The sequence below is a fragment of the Rhopilema esculentum genome, chromosome 1 (genome assembly GCF_057945365.1).
Source record: "Rhopilema esculentum isolate cy_ngs chromosome 1, ASM5794536v1, whole genome shotgun sequence".
Lineage (NCBI taxonomy): Eukaryota > Metazoa > Cnidaria > Scyphozoa > Rhizostomeae > Rhizostomatidae > Rhopilema > Rhopilema esculentum.
The window spans coordinates 3,482,344-3,504,620 of NC_142815.1; the positions used below are offsets into that span (position 1 = coordinate 3,482,344).

Below are 22,277 nucleotides of genomic sequence, written 5' to 3' on the forward strand. Positions count from 1 at the left end.
TAACCAAATGTATTAACGTATAAAAATTATAAATGGCTTTGAAAAAAGCAAACATTTCATAACATATTAACTAAAAGCTTTTTCGTCTGACACTCCTCAGAGCATAAAACGTCAGAATAAAGGTCCGAAAGAATACGATGAAAATATATACCCAGTTGTGGATCGAAATAGGCCAATCAGAAAAACGCAAGCACAAGACCGGTAGAGTTCAAGCTATGTACCGCCAAAAAACTGTTCAAAAAATTATAATTTTGAACCATCTTATAAATTGAATTCAATTTCGTTTATTTATGTTCGATTAGCTGTTCGTGCAGCCTTTAGTGAAGACACCGTTATTTGGGTAGAGGAGAGACATAAATTCAAAATACGATTATAAGTTATAGGGAATTCATCCTTCTAGAGAGTAGGGAGAGGGGCGCCATTGCCAATGTTGCTGGTAGAGTACCGAAGTCTAGTACATTGCCACTAATGAAATTTACAATAACTTAGCGAGAAGGCCTAGAAATCAATGGGTTTGGAAACACAAAAAATTATCTTAAAACGGTCTAGAAAGGTTGTTCTAGGGGAAAGATGAACTAGAGATCGATGTATTTTTGTAAACTGGCTTTAGAGAGAGATGGACTAATGGACTGGTCTGTGAATTCCAGGAAAAAAATACAGGGCTCAGTACCCCAAAAACATTTCGGCAATGTGCAACTTGAAGCTTTGAATCACAAATGTGAAGTGTCGATTCATTTGGCATCTAAAACCATCCACACCAATCCATCGAGAATAGTTAATTTATGCGATATCATGTGTCCTCACTCGTCTTACAACAAACTCGAATACAACCTGCCAATATTCGCTAACACATTGATCAGCTCAGAATAAACTCAGCTTTAATCTTTCAGCTATAAATATATATTTATCCATGTGTTCACCCTTAGATGGATTCCGCCATTTTACTTGGGGTTACCACTAGCAACAAGATGGCCGCAACTATCCTTTATTTACAGTTGGAGAAAAACACTCATTGAGACATTGAATGGCAGGGATTTACTTTGCAATAGGCCTATTATTTTTAAAACAAACACAAGCCAAAGACGGCTTAGAAGGCTGTTCAAACTCCAACACTGCTGGCTAGCGATTTCTAAAAGTTTCGATAGAAACAAAGCAGATTTCGGGAGACGGAGTTTTCCATAATTATCGTGAAAATATACTGCGGAAAACTTTTGAAGCTTGCGTCCTTCGTCACCACAGAGTAGCAGGTTGTTCTCCAGGTGAGTTGATACTGGACTTTTGTTGACAAGAATCGCTTGGCCTAATATTTCTGGCGGTTGCAACGTGCATGCTTTTGTTTTGAACGACTACTTACTGCTAATTTGCTTTTCAGTGATCGGCATAAATGATTTCAAAATTTCAATGTACTTGATAACCACACATAAGAAATTGAGATAGAATTAACTGGTGCTTAGATTAAGATTAGGATTGTAATCATTCTCGATTTCATTAAAACCAGAAAAGCGAATGATAAGATCCATGGTATTGAAAAGAACGAAGAGGAGAGAGTTGAGAACAGAGAGTTAAGGGGTGGAGGATCATGAGTAAAAAATTTACTGACGAAGACAAAGAGAAATTTAGGTGCAAAATTTCACCTACCGAGAGACGATTTTACCGAGAAACCAGGAACTTTTTGCACCATCTAAAACTTTACCGACAAACTCAAGAAGAATCGGGGGATGTCACACCCCCCTATACCCCTAATAGCTACGCCCCTGGTTGAGAAGCAACCTCAGAAAGCGACTTAAGAAGTGGGGGTGGGGGTTTGTAGGCGTGTATTAAAAATAATATACCTTTGCCCTTAATACTGCTAAAAGCTACAAGGCTTTCCCCCGGCCCTCATTGTCGGAGACCCTGAAGAACTGTCCTCAATTTCTTGGTTTCAAAGAAAGGTAGCATTCAATTTTTTGAAAGTATGCCCAGAAACATCCCTACACAATTATGAGTCCACAGAAATTCTGGCTGGATTGCGATGGTGTTGTCCATTATCAACACCCACAATTGCGTCAACAAGAAGCCAAGTTTCGCCAATTTGATATCAACTCAACAATTACTTTTTAGTTCCAAATAATACTTTCATGTTAAAAAAGTACCGAAAATATTTTGATACATTCTGCTTTTATCCATCAAACTTAAAGAAATCAGCTTTACACCATGCTATCTAATATGGAACCTGTGTAAAGGGGTTTGGGAAGGGGGTTGGTTTGATTGAGGGGGGGGGGGTTATGGTCTGTTGATGTCGAAACAATAAACTTTTCTGAAAATTTTTTACCACTTGCTTTCCTCGTACATTTCCTCGTACAGTCTTGCTTTGAAGCTATTCAAACGCTATTCAAAATGATCTTGAAAGGACAAAAGATACATAGTGCCCCCCCTTTACCGGTCACCTTCCAGGTCTGAAATGTTTCCTACGTCCCTTTTTTGCGAAGATACCTTAATTTGCCCCTTTTTATGATTTGAAAAAAAGAAGAAAAGGCAAGGCCCATTTTGAGAAATTTTCATTCACGAAAGCGATTGGGTGTCAGAAACCAGATCCCGTTGTAGCTAGTGCCATGTGCTTGAGGTCACCGTGTGGACAGTTCACAACAATGTATAAATAAGAGAGTGACTGATTCAGATCAAGTTTTTAAAGGTATATTCACGTAATTCGCGTTTTCTTTCTTGATTACTCACCGATCAAAGTACAATAATAAAATACTTCCTGGTGTTGAACATTTAAGGGTGTTGCCTGTGGCGACTCCAGCCTGAGATAAGTAGGGGGGGGGGGGGCAAAAGGTGTGTCACGGACCACGCTCTATTGATACACGCCCTATTTTTCCTGTTTGGAACTTTTTTCCCGGAGGAAACACCTGTTGTCTCCCAAAAATTGTCTTTTAAATGTGACGATCTAGATAACGTACATACCCCCCCCCGACGTTTTCTCATCAGATTTGCAAAAATCTCAAGAACCAACTTTCTGAAAAAGTGGGGGGACTAGTTCCCCCCATTCCCACCCTCCCCCGTGGCTCCACCACTGGGTGTTGCGAACTTCAAAGAAATTTAATTCATTTCTTAGAATAGCTTGTTGTGTTTAATGATATACATCGTATGTAAGTGACTGCATAAATTGGGAAAGAATATACCACTGCAATTTATTATGCTGTAGTCTTCAGGTAATTATTCTCTCTAGTAGAGACATTCCCCACGTATACGGGACTCGCCTCGGTCCAATTCTGATGAACCCACAGATTTGGTTTATTTTGATGATTTTGCGAAATTTCATCTGGATCTTCAAGCATAGTTTTATCGTTTAAACGAATTTTATAAGGAAACTGATCAAATTCTCACAGATATTCTTCCTCACAATGGCAACAAAGGGTCGGTTTGACGTAGGTCGAGCCCAGACCACTGTTGTTTGTTCAATGCTTCCTAACACAATATTTACCAAAAAATAATGTTTGTTCGAATCTCCTCGCAAATTGATGAACAAACTAACATTGATTTTCGTTGCTGAAAAGAATGCTGTCTTTGCAAATAAACAACTCTAAGCAAGATGGCGTTTATCCCCTTTAACGTCTATAAAAAAATCCCTCCGGTAAAAGAATATCAAAAGATTCAACTACTCGCAAAGACCTTATTAATGAACCCTATTGTTTCACGACAGTATCAGGTTTAGCTGGCAAGATAAATACGTCAAATTTTCCCAGTTCTCCGATTGTCTGATAAGGTCAAACAGTTGCTGGAAAATATTAAAAAAGGCGTTTTGTTAGATTTCAGGCCTTCAATTCACCGGCATTCAAGTCTCAGGATATTGAAGAAAAGCTGAAAGAATTAGACAAAGTTTGAAAAGGGCAAAAGCCAAGCCTTGAATCGTTTTGTAAGCTAGAGAGGTCACTGACTGCTCGCCCATAGATGAACAAATACATTATCTCGTAAACCTAAGAATTCAGTCCACTATTTCCCAATATGAAAAATCAATGCATGGTAGAGCTGGTATTTATCCTTTGGTGACTGCATGAGTGTAACTTTCCTGGTTTTCTCTCTTTCTCTATACATATGCAGTGGATGCCTGCTAGATTGGACCCTTGTGAACACAGTAAATAAATGCTGTAGCAAGTTCCATTCCTCCTCTCCGTCATCCCCATCTACATTTCTTCAAGGCTCCTATCAAGCGAAATTGTCTAGTTTCCATATTGTTCGACCTGATAGTCATAAATAAGCATGATTAATAGTCATAAATTAGCATGATTAATTATTTCAAGTAAAGGGTTAGGGTTAGGGTTAGGTTTAGGGTTAGGGTTAGGGTGAGGGTTAGAGTTAGAGTTAGGGTTTGGGTTAGGGTTAGGTTTAGAGTTAGGTTTAGGGTTAGGTTTAGGGTAAACTAATTACGTCATCAGTTCGAGCAGTATGGAAACTAGACAGCTCCTATCCAGCGTTGTGTTGGCAAAAAGCGAGCCTCTCAATGAATCTGAGGCTCTGGGAGCAAATGCACGATCCTTTAATGCACACCAGACTAGTAACATAACAACCTAACTCTTACGGATAAACTAGATGCATAAATCTACCAAACAAGGAATTAAAGGGCATTATTTACTGAGCAAATGCATTCGTCGGGTCTTTTCAACAACAAGGAGAGCAAAGAAGTTTCTCGGTCAGAAATCCCTTTATTTGCAAAGCGATATGTTTGTGAACACCTTAGTGACTTACTTGGATTTAAAAGGCTAATCCAGATCAGGATTCTTTGAATCAATCGCCCTATTCGTCAAATTCCTTGAGAAAGGGCAAAGGTGCAGATGAAATCAAGGACAGCGGAGAATATTACAGATTAGGGGGGCCTAAAAGTTTTTGAGGGGTGGGGTGGGGGGGGCTAAACATGCTAAAAAAGAGCTTTGATATGGCTGTAAATTAATTTTGGAAAAAACAGAGTAAAGCCCTCTCAGCCCACCCTCGCTACCAAAGCTCCTGGATGAAAAAACAGGCAAAATTCGCGCATGTGATCATTTGGGTAACTAATGCCAATATATAGATGCGATTATTCTTCAACAAGAGCTGCCCCGTTCGAGCCTAGCCGCGCGGAAATTTCTTGTTTCTGCGGGAAATGATCAAGTTGACAACAGGTTGTTGACCAAGCAATGAATATTTAATGATTTTATTCCATTTCTTGCACTTTTGGTTACAATTTACACAAGAATAAATTGATTTTGACATGAATGACACCAGAAGCTGTCGTTCGCGGCTTGAAAAATCTCACAAACTTTCACGTATCTCGACCCATCATTAACTCTGCTCGAAAAAGCAAGTGCAGTAGACTTCCCGAGCAACTTTCATGAGTGACCTATTCTTTTGTGCTTCGAGGGCCAAACTACCCTATCTTAGGACTAAATTTCCCACTTTTCCATTTTCGAGCTCAGTTGCCCCAACCCCCTACAACTTTCGTGAGTGACCATTTCTTTTGTGCTTCGAGGGCCAAACTACCCTATCTTATGGATCAATTTCCCACTTTTCCATTTTCGAGCTCAGTTGCCCCAACCCCCTACAAGCCCCTTCCACTTTCGCGAGTGACCATTTCTTTTGTGCTTCGAGGGCCCAACTACCCTATCTTATGGATCAATTTCCCACTTTTCCATTTTTCAGATCAGTTGCCCCAACCCCCTACAACCCCAATTTCATTTTCATTTCATTTCAAATGTTTAAGGAGGGTAGCCCTGTTTAAGGAGGGTAGCAATGCTGATTTTCAAGAGGCCCTCCTTCCAAATACTCCTCCACTGGTACCTATATAAAATGTTGTAAAGCAAATACTCCTCCGCTGTCTTAAGTTATTTCATTATCAATGATAAATGCAATGATATCCATCGAGAGCGACTTATCACAGATCTAGGTCATTGTAAAAATCGATTCATGTTTTGAGAAGAGAAAAAAGGGAGGTTTACTTTGGTTAGATGCACTACTAGGAGCGCCAGAGGGGGTCACTAAGCCACTGGTTGGTCGTCTGAAAATGCTGGTGTCTGTTGAACTGAATAGTGAGATTTCGCAAAGTACTGTGTACACAAAAAGCCTAAATATTTTTCTTTTAAATTGGGTGATTATTGTGGCAAGAATGACGTAATACAAAGTCGCATGGAGAACATCAATGGGTTGTATGTGTGGGTTTTATCAAAGTACCATGAATTAAGACTGATATTGCGAAAATGAATCCTTGAGAACAATGACATAACCCGTAATTTTAATGGCTTCATAAAGCATGTATATGTGAATTGTCTAGCTCAGTGATAAAGAAACCACAGAGTACGATAACATACATCACGGAGAGTTTGTGTATGGTGTTTGATGTGGTTGTATACAAGCTTAAATGGGATGACTGAAAATGTATCCAGAGAGCTAATGGAGAGTGAATTTGGTATTGGAGTCATAATAATCATCATGACCAGTTTCATGATCATGATTATTATTATGATCGCCACTATAATCGTTATCAGCATCATCGCAATCAACACTAACCAACCAATCAAGCATTATTATCGTCATTTTTATTGGTCATTATAATCATCATGTTCAATGCTAGCCTTTGCTCATTATGATCCTCGATATCATTATAATAATCATGATCGTTATAATCACTTTACAACCGTTTTTGTCTCTTTAAAGGTTCTTTCGCGACCAGCATGCTTTGTGACTATACTTTCAAAACCGGCCTAATATAGTACTGCATGAAAATACAAAACACAATAAATTTCTCCTCAGGACAGCTGCTGCAATGCATGTCGGTTGCGCAAGTGCCTTTAACATCAACCAATCAATTAAACATCAAAATCATATCATGATGATAATCATAATTAGCCATCATCAGCGTGAACTGATTTAAACTGCTTCATAATCGCATTCTTAATAATGGTCTCCATTATCAGAGTACAAGCTCATGTTTACCCAACAACAAACAAACTAAAAACATTGTAATTCATCCCTAAATCGCGTCATTTCAAAAAATGAGTCAGTACTTTCCGCAATAAAATTTCACAACCTAAGTGTTTGTTTCCCCGCCAGCGATTACGAAAACTGACACATAAGAAGTGAAATTTAATGTTTCACGAAAAAGTGCCATAGCAATAAAACAACTGACTGCAACATTGATCATACATATATTACCCTGTACTCTGACGTGGCACTAAGCTTTTATCGGACTGAAGCTGACGCCCAGCTAATTCGACTGATAGATAGAAAGATCTTCAAAGTCAAACTGCCGAAAAAAGATATGATTACATTATGCCATCAGATATGGTAAGAGCAAAATTCAAGTCTTTGTTAATAGTTTATTAGTCTTTATTGGTCCTTCAAGATATTGGGGTGTTTAATTGCAAATTTTATGTAAAGCATATACGAATTTTGTTTCATAGGAGACCGTCTAAAAGAAACCGAGCACAAAGATGACCAGACAATTGAAAATTGCTAAAAAATCCTTCTTCTCAAGATAGAATCGAGATTATTCAGTAGAATAATCTCGATTCTGTCTTGACGATAAGAGCCTTTGCAATTTCAAATTAATCTTATAGAACACTTTTATATTTCTAAAAGGTAGTTCTTTAGCCTTTTGTATCCCAAAACATTTACGAAAAATTAAGTACTAAGCGCAACAAATAATTATAAAAACTGAATATTAATCCTAAGCTAAGTTTTTTATGAAAAACAGTATGTATTCCATAATCAAAGATGTTTCTTACCTTAGACTTACCCATATATTTCGTCATTAATCCATATTTTCACGAAAGATAGATGGTATACGAGGCTTAAAGTGTAGACATCAAGAGAAACTAAAAATTTTCTGGTCTACTGAGGGAGGAGAGGGAAATTTGTTAAGAAATCAGGATAACTTAATCCATTCATTCTTGAGCAGCTAAATTTATGTTGTCAAATAGAGTTTCAAACCAGAAAAAAATTGCAGTTTGGGCAAATCATGACCGGTACTGTGTCAACAGAGACAATTTTGTACCGGGATGATTTTTAAAACCGGATAATTTTTAATCCGCGCAATTCATAATCCGGACAATTTTGCGCCTAGGAAATATCTAACTCAGGCAATTTTAAACCCGGCTAACAAGAAATTAAACGTTCATATGTATTCATGGCAATTCCTTTAAACCGTCAATTATAACTTTCTTAAACAAACTGACACGACCGTTCAAAGAAAACATTTCAAAAGCGACAAATGTCAAAGAAACAAAGACAGTGATTTCCAAGGCCTGATTTCACAAGAATGAGTACCTGCAAATTCATTTGGATTACAATAAAATTGTTTTGAAAACAACGTCTCCCGCCATGAATTTTGAACTGATTGTAAGTCACGTGATTAATGTCTTATCACGTGACTTTATCCGAGCACCTGTCGTCTTCATGGCAACGCAACCCCTCATTATCCATTAAAAAGCTTGGGTATTCAACAAGCATACATGTTTTATGAGAAATTCACGATTTATGGCTGTGATATATGGCATAGCTTATTAATAGTGAAATAAAGACTGGTTGTACATGTGCTCTCTGGTGTGTAGAATCTCGTAGGTATGGCATTGGTGCAAAGAAATGCGAGGTGAGAAAATAGACTTTGTTTGGCGAACATTGTTTGAATACGTGCTAGTTATTGGCAATACAAAAACAAACATTGTTTCGGTAGGGGTATTTGACAGGTAACGCAGAACATTGTTTCATTTCACAAATAATGCATATGGAATGTAAAATTGCTGAATAGAGTAGATAGGGTAGGAAAATATCACGATACTTTTAGAAATCATCTGTTGGAAAAACACTTCTATTGATGACTCAAGAGATGAACATTGTTTCTTGCTAGCTCACATGCAATCTAGAATTATACTGCGAGCAGACAATCTTGAAACATTGTTTGACTTCATGATAGCCTAAAGCAATACCAAAAAAACAATGTTTGAATGTCGTTTAATTGATCAGTGATTCAAATCAAAACATTGAAGTTTATGTTTAATGACCGATAATAAAAAGTTAAAGGTAGATTCTTTCAACAGACAAGTAATGTTCTGGGTTTAGCTTCAAGCAGTGCAAGACATGTTTGGGCTAGCTGACAAGCAACAAAGCAAAACACATCTTCATTTTAGAAACGAAACATAAAGAAATGAAACAAAAGTTATATTTTTGATAAGACTGTCTGCAAAGAGAAGTAACTGCTAGAACAGAAATGTTCTGTTTTTGCTACATGATATGCATTTTTGAAACACTGTTTGACTTATTTAAAAAGAAACATGACAGATATTGGAATCAGTGACAGATTCAAACAATTGCTTAATATTTTCGAACCAGCTTAGCTTGTCTGACGTAGTGAAGATAAAAATGCTGTTAAAACTATCTTTACTCGACTGCAAATCAGTTTTAGACCCTTCAGAATGATAAGATAATCTAAGTAATGTTCGATGCCTTATTGGCAGAGTTGTGTTTTCTTTTGTGAGTAAAACAGATCTAAGTTTCTACAAGGCAATATGTATGCTGATTTCAGTGCTATCAATTTTATCAAGCATGTTAGGTGACATTAAACAATGATTATTGGTCTGTTAAACCTCTTTATATATAACTCGATGCCATATAGCAGAGCTGTTGAACCTTGGTTCCATAGGAAAGGACAGCTCAGTGGTTTGGGTCGCGAGAGAAAGCCTACAGGTGCGAGAGTCTGATGTACGAGTCCTTGCCATGACCAAACTTTCACTTAGAGTGTGGAGAGAGGGTCGCCCGGTATCTGTGATTCCAGGGGAAGGAATCATTTGGTGTGCCCACCTTGAGAGTCAGGACCAGGAAACTGCTCGATACGTCTAGCTGCACAGTGCCCTAAAAACTACCTTTGCATGCGAGGCAGTAACAAATAGAAATAGATAATTGAACCGGACCGTGCCAAGTTGCTTCTCAAAGTTTTTAGGTACAAAATACTACAAAATACAGTTTTGCAACCTGTAATTGACCTACTTCTAATTAACTGTTTTTAATTAACAAGGTTTAGATTGAATTAATCAGCAAAAATGATGAAATCTCTCTCTAGTATGCGGGTTTGTTTAAATTGAATCCAATTTGAATACCGCATTGTTTTTATGACCTGACAGATGTCGGATTCATTGACAAAACGATGAATTACTGAGTAAATAAAAGCATCATTCGAAGGGAAATCGAGACCGCACAAAAACGCGTGAAGGACGCGGCAGAAACGCGGGTTATTTTGAAGTACTATTTCTGTAATCCCATTCGAAATATGAAACGTAATGATGAAAATGTGAACTGATCACAGCGTGAATGGGAAATGGCGTGAAAGGAAGAATGGCGCGTTCGATTCTATTCTTCCTTTCACCAATCAGCGGTCATTAACCTTTCAGATGAAACCTACTTAATGTTAAGGTACTCGTTATTTCCGGTTGTGAAGGAGTGTATGACTTCTAGTTTTGGCGGGTTGTATTGGATTAAAGACAAATGCCTGTACCTAAAAACAGCCAAAACGCGGATAGTTTAATCATCAGCGGAACGGCAAGCTGCCTGATGACCGCATCAAGCGTGAAATGCGGAGTAGCAACTTAGAAGCGTCATGTTCTATATACCAAAAGAGTGTACAGCCCCACCTTTACGTTATCAAGCTCTTTACGAATGCACCAATAGACTAAGAGGTCGCATCTGCACTTTAACCAACCATATCAATCTTATTTGGAATACTGATAAGGTTTCTGAGGAAAACTGTCTCATCAGATATCGACCACGTACCTGGCGTCAAAATTTTACTTATCGACTAAGAATCTGGCCATGTGAGATCAATCTTCAATTTCTATGTTTACATAATCGAAATCACAACGTGGCTATTCGCCAATCAACTGTAATTTGATATAAGCCATTGAATTGATATGATCACAAGCACATGACGGTCATCTGTTAAAGGCATTTGACATGTATTAGTACAGCGAATCTAAAAACAACTTAGGCCAAATTGATCAGAGCACGCGCACAAGAAAGGAATTGGAAACTGTTCACGTGAAACCACTGCGCGTTGTTCTAGGAATTCACCGAGTTGCAGAAAGGCGGAAACTGTTCACGTGTTTTTCTCTGTGCGCAATTTGATTGGTCAACGGATCGTGGTCGAGTGGCTGTAAGCCACTTTTACCTGTGTCAAATGCCTTTAAAGACTCATTGCTAACAATGAACCATTGCGCTACGTAAGCATCCCATAATGCATTTTTAGACTGTCTAAAATCAATCTTGTTTTATTCGTAGATAATTACTGTCATTGTTTGGACCGTCGCCACGCTCGCAAAGGCCCATTGTTAGCAATGAGTCTTTAAGCAAGAGTAATTCATGGTTGCTGCTGACATACCATACTATAGCAAGCAATTTTGTTCGATCATATTGATTGTAGAAAATGATGTAACACATCTCAGTTAGTTACCAGGCCTCCAAAAACCAGTTTTCAAAGCGCTTCTAGGTAATCTCATTTGGCGTAACAAAAATTTACAAATTGACAAGGATTTTGACAATAGCGGAAACATTAATCTGGAAAATCCTGACTAACGTTTTCGCAATTATTTTGTTTCATATTTAAAGGTTAGTCTGAACTTTCAGGTTTCCGTGAATTCAAATATAATCTCGACAATTATCATATTTTCTAACTTGGAAACTAGTTTGTTAAAAAATTGCTTTTTTATAAACAGAAACGTGAACATCCTTCACAAAACAATCTCTAATTAATTCTTGATTTTCATTTTTCTTTTAAGTGCTAGATATTAAGGACCTTCTTTTTGAAACAAAGTTTCTACTGTTTGAAGACACATGCTTCAAAATCGGATTTTAGTTTCATGTAAATTGTCTCACGCAATATCAAAATAAACGATACTTTGTCACGAAATGGAATTAATCGCAATGAAAATTGCTTGATGGGATTAACAGATGAATTAGTATGATCCGTATTTTGAAAATATTATCAATAAATAACGACAACAGAGGAATGGGAGGTAACAAAAAGATTAAGATCATGCTGAAAGTATCTAGTGTGGAATTCAAGTGTAGAATTGTGGAAAAGACAGATTAAAACGAATGTCTGAGAGATCATGAAACTAGCTCATGTCAAAGCGAACGCGTGCCGTAATCAGTGGCGGGGCATGGGGGGGACCCCCCCACTTTTTCAGAAAGTTGGTCCTTGAGATTCTTGCAAACCTGATGAGAAAACATCAGGGGGGGGGGTATGTACATGATCTAGATCGTCACATGTAAATGACATTTCTTGGGAGATAACAGGTGTTTCCTCCGGAAGAAAACGTTTCAAACAGGGCAAAAGGGCGTGGTCCAAATAGGCGTTGCCCCTGACACACCTTCTGTCCCCCCCCACTTATTCCAGGCTGGAGCCGCCACTGGACCTAATATTAACTGAATCTACTGCATCGATATTGCTTATTCTTCTGGCATGCATTAAGAAAACAGACACAGTTGCTGGTCTTACTTATTCGCGTTGCCATGCTCAGCAAAAACTGTCACAAACATTTTCCATCATGACATATTTATCAGAATAATAAATCAGAAACAGCTTTTATCAACATAAAGAAGAAACAATATGCATCTTGCGTCGGTGCCTCAAACAGAAACGCTGCGCAAGATGACACGGCAGGGTTAATTTTAACGTGCAGTGATAACCAATTTGTGAAGTGGTAAATCGTTATTGTGCAGTGATAAACTCAAATTTTGTGCAATGATAAAACTAAATTAAAGAGATTTGCCATCGAAAAAGCAAAGCTGAAGCATCTGCCAGTACACACATAAAGCTTATAAAAGAGCAATACAATATTAAAATTTAAAAACGAAAACACGAAAGCAAAAGTGATCATAATCCAGGTAGTTTGATTGGTGTTATCATGAAAATTTTCAAAAGGAGACAACCAAATTTTCAAAAGTTTTGAATATGTGCAGTGATAAAAATTCCTTAAAATAAACTCTGTGACACGGAATAGAGTGTTTCGACCTTTTCACTCTGGCCTCGAACTCTGGCCTTTAACCTAAAAAGGCATGACTTCTTGCAACAAGGTTCCCATGCCTAAACACATGTGACTTCCGAAAATGATAATGATTCAAAATTTTGTGAGTGAGAGAATTTTGTAAGATCAATTCTTGAAATTAAGTTGGTCTAAGCGATTTACTGTCTACTGTCAATAAATATTGTGTTAGATTTAGTATCTCACCAAAGTGTGGATTGTTTTGTTCTCTGCAATGACTGGCTACATTTTTTTCAGGTATCAGAATTCAGTTGAGAAGCGAACTTCGGTAACTCGATCTTCACGATCCGAGCGTTCGTCTAAGGGCGCACACTACTCAAAGAACGAGCAGGCAGGTTTCGAACAGGACGCAAATAACAATTTCGCGTCGTCGAAATCTGTCGAATCTGCCTCGTATTCACAAACACAAACAAGTAGCTCAACCAAAAGGAGGTCATCCATACCCGTGAGACAGAGAGGAGAAAGCCCTACCAAAGATTCTGCTGAGTCGCCAAAAAAGCTCAACGAAAGTTCGGGATTAGATCGGAACGCTTCAAACGAGGAAGACGAGGTAAGTGCTCAGTAGACTTTGATGATCGCTGTATAACATTAAAAATAATAATGGTAACTTTCGTTTTACATTACTCTGATAAAAATAAAGAAAACTTAATTCAACACAGGCAGTTTGTATCGGCAAGCCTACAATCCTGGACAAAAATAGATTAGACTTTTCAAGAAAGTTGATGGTTTACTCCCCCTTTGAGAAATAACTCCCCCCTCCCCCGATTTAATTATTCGAATACAATTATTCGTATCTTCAAGTATCAATTAAAGGTAGTGTTTATCATAGAGGGGATTTGTCATATCAACATTTTTATCAATGCTCATATTAGACTCTTTTATACGCGGGAAATGAAATTTCAAAATATACACCTGTAAATAAAGGTTTCTTGATATTATTGATAACAGGGAAGTAGGGCTGATATTTTAAAAAGTTGCGTATGAGCTCAGTTCAGTTTCTCAAACATTACATTGGATATATATTAAAGAAAGCTCTTTCATCAATACAAATATATTTTTTTTAAAATAATGACCATTACGAAATAGATAAATGTATTCTTCTGGATGTAAAATGTATTGTTATTTCAAAAGATACCTTATTGAAAAATATTAGGTTATAAATTACATTCTAAGTTGAATAATTATATTATATTTCAATTGAAAACTATTCATTAATATTTCTGACTTGAAATTAGATTTTATTTAAAAACAATAGTTTTGAAATAATTGTTCAGAAGAATAAATATTCATTCTCACTTAATAGGTTTCAAAATATATTTGTATCTATGATATAAATAAAAAATAGAAATATATTATGTATTTGTGGTTGTTTACAGGAAACTCCGAAGTTACAAAGGAAAGCTAAAAAGCGTCTCGTGAGAAAGGTCAAGCGGCGAAATAACGCTGTTGTTGGGCAAGAAGAAGAAAATCAAAATACTGGAAAAGGAAGTGCTAGTAATAGGAAAGATTTGTCACCAGAAAGATCAGACGGAAGTAGCGTCAGTGAAGACGAGTTCTTGGAAAAAGAATCACCACAGGGATACGGCAGTCCTAGTATTTCTGTCCGGGGAAATCCAGTTATAACTGTAGACAGACCGAAACCGATAAAGATTACATATAGGCCGGTATCAAAGGAAGACGAAAATCAAGCAGACGAGCCGAGAAATCGCAGGCGACCGAGGGAAGAGAGACCAAAGACATTACCAGTTACTTTGGTCGTTAAAAGACCGGAGTTACCGGAAAATACCGCCGAATATTCTCAAGGTTCGGACGAGGAAGATACTTTGACGTCAGGTGGCGAAAATTCAGAGGCCGATCAACAGCGAACATCTATTCGCATAGTTTCGTCTGCGAAGTCGTCAGATACCGAAGATTCTTCAAGAAAGCTTCGGATTGAGGCGAAATCGACTAAAAGAGCCGCAAGTAAAGAGACTGTTAATAGCAACACTGAAGATTTGCATACTGTTGAGAGGAATAAACAAACACGTGCTGAGGAAATCTACAACAGAAAAACCCGGAGGATAATCAAACGAGAACCCTGGGGAAAATCAGCGGTTAAGGAAGATCAGGTTACAGCTCAAAACGTAGATCGGTCGGAAAGTATTCCGGTAAAACACCTACAAACATTACCGAGAAATTTCAAGACCGTCCGAGTACCAATACAAACACAACCGGTTTCGCCCGAAAATAAGCAAGTAGAGGGCAAACAGAATTTGTTGAAACCGAAGCCTAATCAATTGCGAAGAGCCTCAGAAGGTTCGTTGGTTAGCAGATCGGACAATCAGAGTGATACAGGCCAATCTATCTCGGGTGCATCAGTACCTTCATACGACGCTTCACCGACAGGACAAAAGTCTGCCCACCAGTGTCGCCGAGGTTGCACACACGTCGTTGACGATACCGAAGACGGGCCGAGAATCGTACGTCGCTCTAGAGATAAGCGTCGCCAGTCGAATCCCAACCAAATCTTAGGCCGGACCGAGATTCTAGATTCCAGAAAGAGTCGACCGAAGTCGGAAATACTTAGAAGTGAATCTTTACCAAGATCAGCCGGACGACCAAGGATCAAATCGACTGGATTTGAAGAATTCGTAGAAATCCACGACTTTGATACGTTTAATCGGAACAAAACGAGAACATTACCGAACAGAAAGAAACGAGTTACGTACCACGAGGATACGAAAGATAACGCAGCCTTTAGCGAAACTGAGGTAGGTCTGTTGCTATGGTCTAAGTTGGTATGGAAACTAGTTTTCTTAAAAATGCGATTATAGTTATTTCTTTTGGGAAAATTCCTGTTGTGATTTCAGGAGTAACTAATAGTTGCAACTTTATGCGCATTTGTTTGATGGAGTTTCGGGAAACTTTCTAAATCTTAACCCGCTAGCTGCTTACAATGTATTTCAAAACTTTAATTTCTAAGGTTTTCAATTCTATCGCCGTGATTGTAGAAAATGTTAACTATGAACCACTTTTAGGGAAAAATGTGCATCTTTTCGGCAAAGATAAGATGGGTATTCCAGTCTCACGCCAACTAAGTTACTCTGACATTAGTTGATAGTAAATAAAACCAACTTGAAGAAAAATAAACTTGAATACGGAGACACGAGATGCCTCTTTTTCTATTCCCAATTAGACAAGGCTTTCAAAACCTTATTCAGCAAAATAGTGAAGAAAAGGCGTGACTCTGGGCGTGGTTATTGATGTAGCATCTGAAATTCATTCAGTGGCATCTGGTACCTTTTTCACGACAGGCGCAATTTTCTCCTTATCAGAAAGCTAATCAGTTCACGCATTGAGTTTTTACCTTTTTAAACTTTTTTCAGGTTGTGAAAGAAGAGTTTCAACGGCATCTTGAAACTCACCAGAACTTCACAAACAACCTTCAGAAGCAACTGACGCCAACAGGTGACCCTCCCAACTTCGCTGCGGAGGAGTATCGACGAGCTAGTGTGCAAGAAAAACAAGGAAGAGCAAAGGAAATCAGGAAGTCCATTGAAACGCAAAAAAACGTTGAGCAGAGAAACGCTATTGGCTTTAAGAATCAGCAAAAGGTCAAAGGTCAACAAAGAAAGGTCGAAGAGGTCAGGTTTTCTCAAGATAGCCAGTTTGAGAGTCAAAGTTCAGAGGGAGTTAAAACAGACATATTTGGTTCTGGGAAGTTAAATAGCAGGGAACCAAGCAATCACGAAAAAGGGTCTAGAGACATTTCAACGGAAAAGCAGAATAGCAAAGAAACAAAAGTTGGAAAGAGAGAGAAGATAAGAGAGCAAGTAATTGAAGAGCATATTGAAGCGAGAAGAAAGAGCCAAGATCGGAGAATCGAAGTCGTCGAAAACACTAATCAAAAAGAGGAAGCGACAGTTCAGAGAAGCCAGAGCCTTCCAAGAAGCACAAACAAGGAAGAATATCTAAACGAGAAGCAGCTTGAATTCGAAGAATTCATTAGAAATCAACGGAATTCATTGCTTAGTCAGCTAAAACAACGGGAGGATAATCGATTGCAGTGGTTAGAAGAGAAGAAAGAGGTCAAAGTTCAGGAGAACAAGCAAAAGATTCAAGAGGAAGAAATACAGCTGAAAAGAGCAGACAACGAGAATTCAGGGCGTCGTATCGAAGATTTTCTTAGATTTCCAGAGGCATCTAAAAATAAAAGGCGATACAAGTCAACAAATGACGCTGATAGCATAAAACAGGCAAAAGAAATTCATAGTCAGTCAGCATTTGAAAGGGTAGCTGAAAATTCAACGGTCAAGAGTCACAGGTCAAGTGAGGTTAAAAGTCAAAAATCAAAGGCCAGCGAAAGTTTTTTGTTACAAAACGAGCAGAAGGCAAAGGGCATCGAAAAAGCTCCACCGAGTGATACAGAAGAGATTATAAGGGTTTATTCAAGGGGTAAAGTTATCCAGTTGAGCATGGAGACAGTTGATAGGGACAGGTTTGAGCAGCGGCAGAGAGAGTATGAAGAGATCCAAAAGCGTAGATCTTACCAACAGCAGCAACAGAGAGTAATTGAGGATGATAGATACCGATATTTCAACAATGAATTTGAAAAGAGGAACGCCTTTTATCACACACAACAGCAATATGACCCCAATAGAAGTCCAGAGTAAGTTCAAATGGAAACCGCTTTGCTTTCTCCACTTTTATTATTTAGTTACTTACCTTAGGCCGACTTTTTTCGTTAGTTAAATGTAGCGAAAATTGATGGGCACAGATTAAGCACAATCTTAATCTAGTGAAAAGCAGCTTCATTAGCGAGGGCAAATCCGAAGCTAAGACGAGGGGAAATTCAATTTTTGTAACTTTACCGAAAAAGCTCGTTAAATTTACCGAAAAAGCTCCAATTCGCTAAAATTGCTAAGATAAGGCAACACAAGAAAAGTCGGCCTAAAGTAACTTCAAATGCAAGTCGTGAAGTAAAAAGTGGCTTTTTTAGTGATTAAATCTTAGATTGAAGTCCAGTACAATGCTTGGATTAAGAACTAGAGCAATTTAAAGGTTCTCTCAAAAATATTTTTGAAAATGCACTTGCGAATGCAAAGTGATATTTCATCATCACAAAGAGCATTACTTTAAGTTTTTATCATTATTATTATAACATTATTTACAGTTGGTTGAAATACTGTTAGTTCTAACATGAACTAATTAAGACCAGCTGTTTATATAAAAAAGAAATTATAATTACAATAAATACAATAAGTATATGCTTCTGGTGAGATTCCCACGGGCCTTTCATCTACATATATTCATATATTCAAACTTGTTTTCAGTAACAATAGTGATGAACACGCTGATAAAGTGTCTTAATAACTTGCTGTCTTTTTAACATTGGCTCACTTTTTAGTCTAGCGTCTGCAAGACTCAGTCTGTTATGCTATGCACTGTAACCATTGTAACAAATTTTCCTATACCTTCAGCGCCTGCTAGTTATGGCAGCATTTTTTCGATTTGGTAACCATCTCTCTAAAATCTTTGTTTAGATACAACCATTTCCAGAATGACGCCAATATGAACGACAATGTTTTCGAGGACTACCACGACACGAACACGACTCAAATCACGAAGGTCAAGCGGGATCAAATCAAGGGAAAACTCGATAAAGTCTATTACACCATTTGTACGCATTACTTCTTCCCGGAAGACCACGAGCTGATTGTCAACCTCCATCGCCTGGGCCAAATCGAGGTAAATTCAAAATTGCGATCTCGTTTAGGCTAGTTTTACATCTTGTAGCTGAAGTTGTTACCTCAAAAATGCAAGGGTGTCTATAGAAGTAACATGAATTTCAAGGATGTCCCAACATTTCTACTTCTATCTCGATATATTACCAATACATCGTGTTTTCATTGAAAATTTCAATTTTCAAACTACTTTGATGTTCTCAATTCTACATCCGTGCACATTTTATACCAATTCAATCTTTATTAAAAAGAATTTCTTAAGTTGATTTTTTCTTAAGTTGGGCAAATAATTGGAGTAAGAGAGATTTATCATGAAGTGTTTCGACTAAAACGGGAACAAAAATTATTTACAATAGAAAAAAGCAGCAAAATCTAAAAAGCAAATCACACAAAATATGAAGACTTTTTACTTCATTTCGTCACAAAAATCTTATGGCCTTGAGGAAGGAGAAATTTTAGGACACAGATCAGGTTTTCGCCTGACACTCTAACTTCTATACTTTTAATTTTGTGTTTTAGTGTGCTAGCACAAAGGAGCTTTATATTTGATATTATTACGAACTATAGAAAATATGGTTTGTTTCAATATAGCTGGGAGGTGATGCTTAATTTACATAACAAATTAATAACTTTTCTTGCCTCTTAAATTATCTAGAATTAGGACCTGACATCCCTCTCTCTTCCCCAGGTCCCACGCGGACTGAGTCACGAGGACACCTGCATTTTCTACAATCACCTTTATGTTTACGAGAAAGAAGAAGTGTTTGCCGAAACTCTTGCGCCGATAACGCCGACTATCAAAACAGAAGTCGTCAACTTTGACGAGCAGGTCCCGGATGACGAAACATTGTCAGAACATTCGTCAGCAAATCAGAGTTACAACGACGAAACATCGTCGCAATATTCGTCATCGAGCCGACGCGACCGAAATCTCTACTCGAGCCTTAAAGCGCAAAAGTATTACGATTCGCGGCGAAACAATAGCAACGAGGATTCGATGGATTTCGGCTTCGATTCGACGTACGAAACATTACGACGAAAACGCAAGAGCCGATCCGACGATGATGACTGGAATGGGAACCGATCAGTCTCCCCGACAAGCTCATCCGGAAAGTCCGACTTGACGTATTCAAAACCGAGATTGCTTCGGCGTTCGGATCATTTCCCGGGTGTCGGAAAAGAAATCGAGGATGACTATCCAAGATGGACCCCGAAATCGCCAACGTTGCGGGAGCGCGATTATGGCCTATCAGTGGCACTTCCACCTTAATTTGCACGTTGTCACCTTCAGTCACAAGGATAGAGAAATTTCTGACTTCACAAAAAGCTACGAACAGAACTATTTTAAGTGTGGGTTTTATTTGATCTAGCATTAATTCTTACACGATTGGAGTGTCGTATTTTGGTTTTAAGTTATGTCTTCTTGTCGCCTGTCAGATTTCCTAATCCATGAATAACAGACATTGTCACAAAAAGTAAGTAAATCAAAATATCAAATGCTGATAGAGAAACTCCAGGCCTGGTTGACAACTTCAATCTTTATAGGCGGTGAAAATGAATTACACAGTCAAAAGGCCGAAGTCTTATATTGTCACGTGTTTATTTCTAGAACTGTTATTGTTCGAAATAAACGTGCCAAACAGCCACCAGAAATGAACAAATTGATAATTTAAACAAATATTTGCGTCTCGTTCATTAATCCAACAAAATTTTTTCCTCTTTTTCAATAATTTGAACACATTCTTGCCTCCCGTTAAAAAATTCAACTAAATCTCCGTATCCCATTCGATAATTCGAACAAATTTTTCTTCCCCTTTACAGCTCAAACAATTGATCAATTAATCACTCAATAAAATCCCTATTTATTCAAAAGAACTTTACTTCTCGAAAACGTTAGCTTCTATCCATGACCTTTCCTTTAGCACTCATTCTTCTAATTCCACTAAACCTGTGTACGTCTTTGTGTGATTTTAAAAACAATGCATGTAATTTTTCTAGAAACATTTTAGTCTTGGGAGTACAGTGGAATCTCGCTATGACGAATTGTAGGAACAGAATGGTTCGTAATATTGGAAATTCGTTAAACCCAGGGTTCGTTATAAATGAGGTATTTCAGGGACCAGCTCGAAGTTCGAAATAGCGAAAAGTTCGAAATAGCGAAAAGTTCGAAATAGCGAAAAGTTCGAAATAGCGAAAAATGCGAAATAACGAGATGCTCGCAATAGGGAGATTGCGTCGTAACACACAGGACTCTGTATACAGAGAAGATTCCAAGGAACCAGATTTTTGGATCGCAATAGCGAAGTCCTTAATACGAAGGGTTCGTAATAGCGAGATTTCACCGTATATATTTACAATACAGTCCGATTTGTAATGACACGTGGTTGTAAGATCATGTGATTCGCATGTGATTGAATGATTTTGGTAACACTGATAATATTAATTAGGTAGGTCTTAGACTAATTGCATTTGTAGAACATGCTTTTATCGTATGTGTCCGTGATGTGTTTAGAAGTTAAAATTTGCAAAACATCACAGTAAGCTTTGAAATAGACTGTTTCTATATGGCTGGTGGATACTTCTGTGTTGAGTGCAGTGGTGGCGCCAGGGGAGGGCTAGGGGGGCTACAGCCCCTCCGTCGGAAGCATCTAGCCCCCCTATCGGAGGAAATTTTGGGATATTGTCGGAGCAAATTTGACAAAGTAACGTACAAAAATTGCATATTTTAGTCGTTTTAGCTCCCTTGTCGGAAGTTAAAACCCCTCTGTCGGAAGATTTCTGGCGCCACCTCTGGTTGAGTGGCTATTTCCGAAATAATATAAAATAACTATGAACAGTAATTTCCTCAAAACAAAAGACAAACAATTTTCTCCCGGAATTCTGCCTTTTCCTCCAGTTTTTGCCCACAGCCAATGGACACGTTTCTGCAACGGACGTACTGAGACAGAAACTACGATCTCAGTCCGATCTTAGGCGGTTGCACTGAAAAAGGAACCTTGAAAGGCAGAAAGCTCCCTAAAACGGACACCTTCCGGACACCCTATAGTAGATGTCCCTACAACGAACATCTTCCTCCCCCGGACACTTCCCTTCCCAGAAACTTTTTCCTATTGCAGATGTGTCGCTACAATAGACACCTCTCTTCTCCGGACACCTTCTTATAGCAGACATGTCCCTACAACTTAGCAAGCAATTCACTACAACGGACAATAAATCTTCTGTCCCTGGTGTCCGGTACAAGCAGGTGCTCCTGCAGAAGTATGTTTCAGAGAGCTTCCCTACTAGAGAAATCAACTTTGATCCTTTAGGTGTGGCAAATGGAGGTTTTTTTTCTGAAGCATGACCAATAATTAATCCCCAGATGCTAAGAATATTGACCTATAACGTAAATTTTTGGAGAAAAGAGAAATAGTAGGCAAACCAGGCTTTTTGTGATGCTGTGAATAAAAAATGAAATAAGAAGGCAAAAATTCGAGCACGGGATCCGAAGTGGTTCAGCTGATTAACGTGATTA

At 38.2% G+C, this 22,277-nt stretch overlaps 2 protein-coding genes across 2 annotated transcripts in view; one reads left to right on the forward strand and one right to left on the reverse strand.

The window, feature by feature from the left end:
• Window positions 1–22,277, reverse strand: part of LOC135690237 (aminopeptidase A) — a 48,294-nt gene that overhangs the window by 13,926 nt on the left and 12,091 nt on the right. The window lies entirely within an intron of this gene.
• Window positions 5,835–21,332, forward strand: LOC135690236 (uncharacterized). The gene is made up of 6 exons (XM_065207736.2): window positions 5,835–8,596; window positions 13,278–13,590; window positions 14,417–15,790; window positions 16,406–17,688; window positions 18,563–18,767; window positions 19,452–21,332. Exons 1-6 carry the CDS (start codon window positions 8,571–8,573, stop codon window positions 20,031–20,033), a joined length of 3,783 nt encoding a protein of 1,260 aa, XP_065063808.2. The 5' UTR covers window positions 5,835–8,570; the 3' UTR covers window positions 20,034–21,332.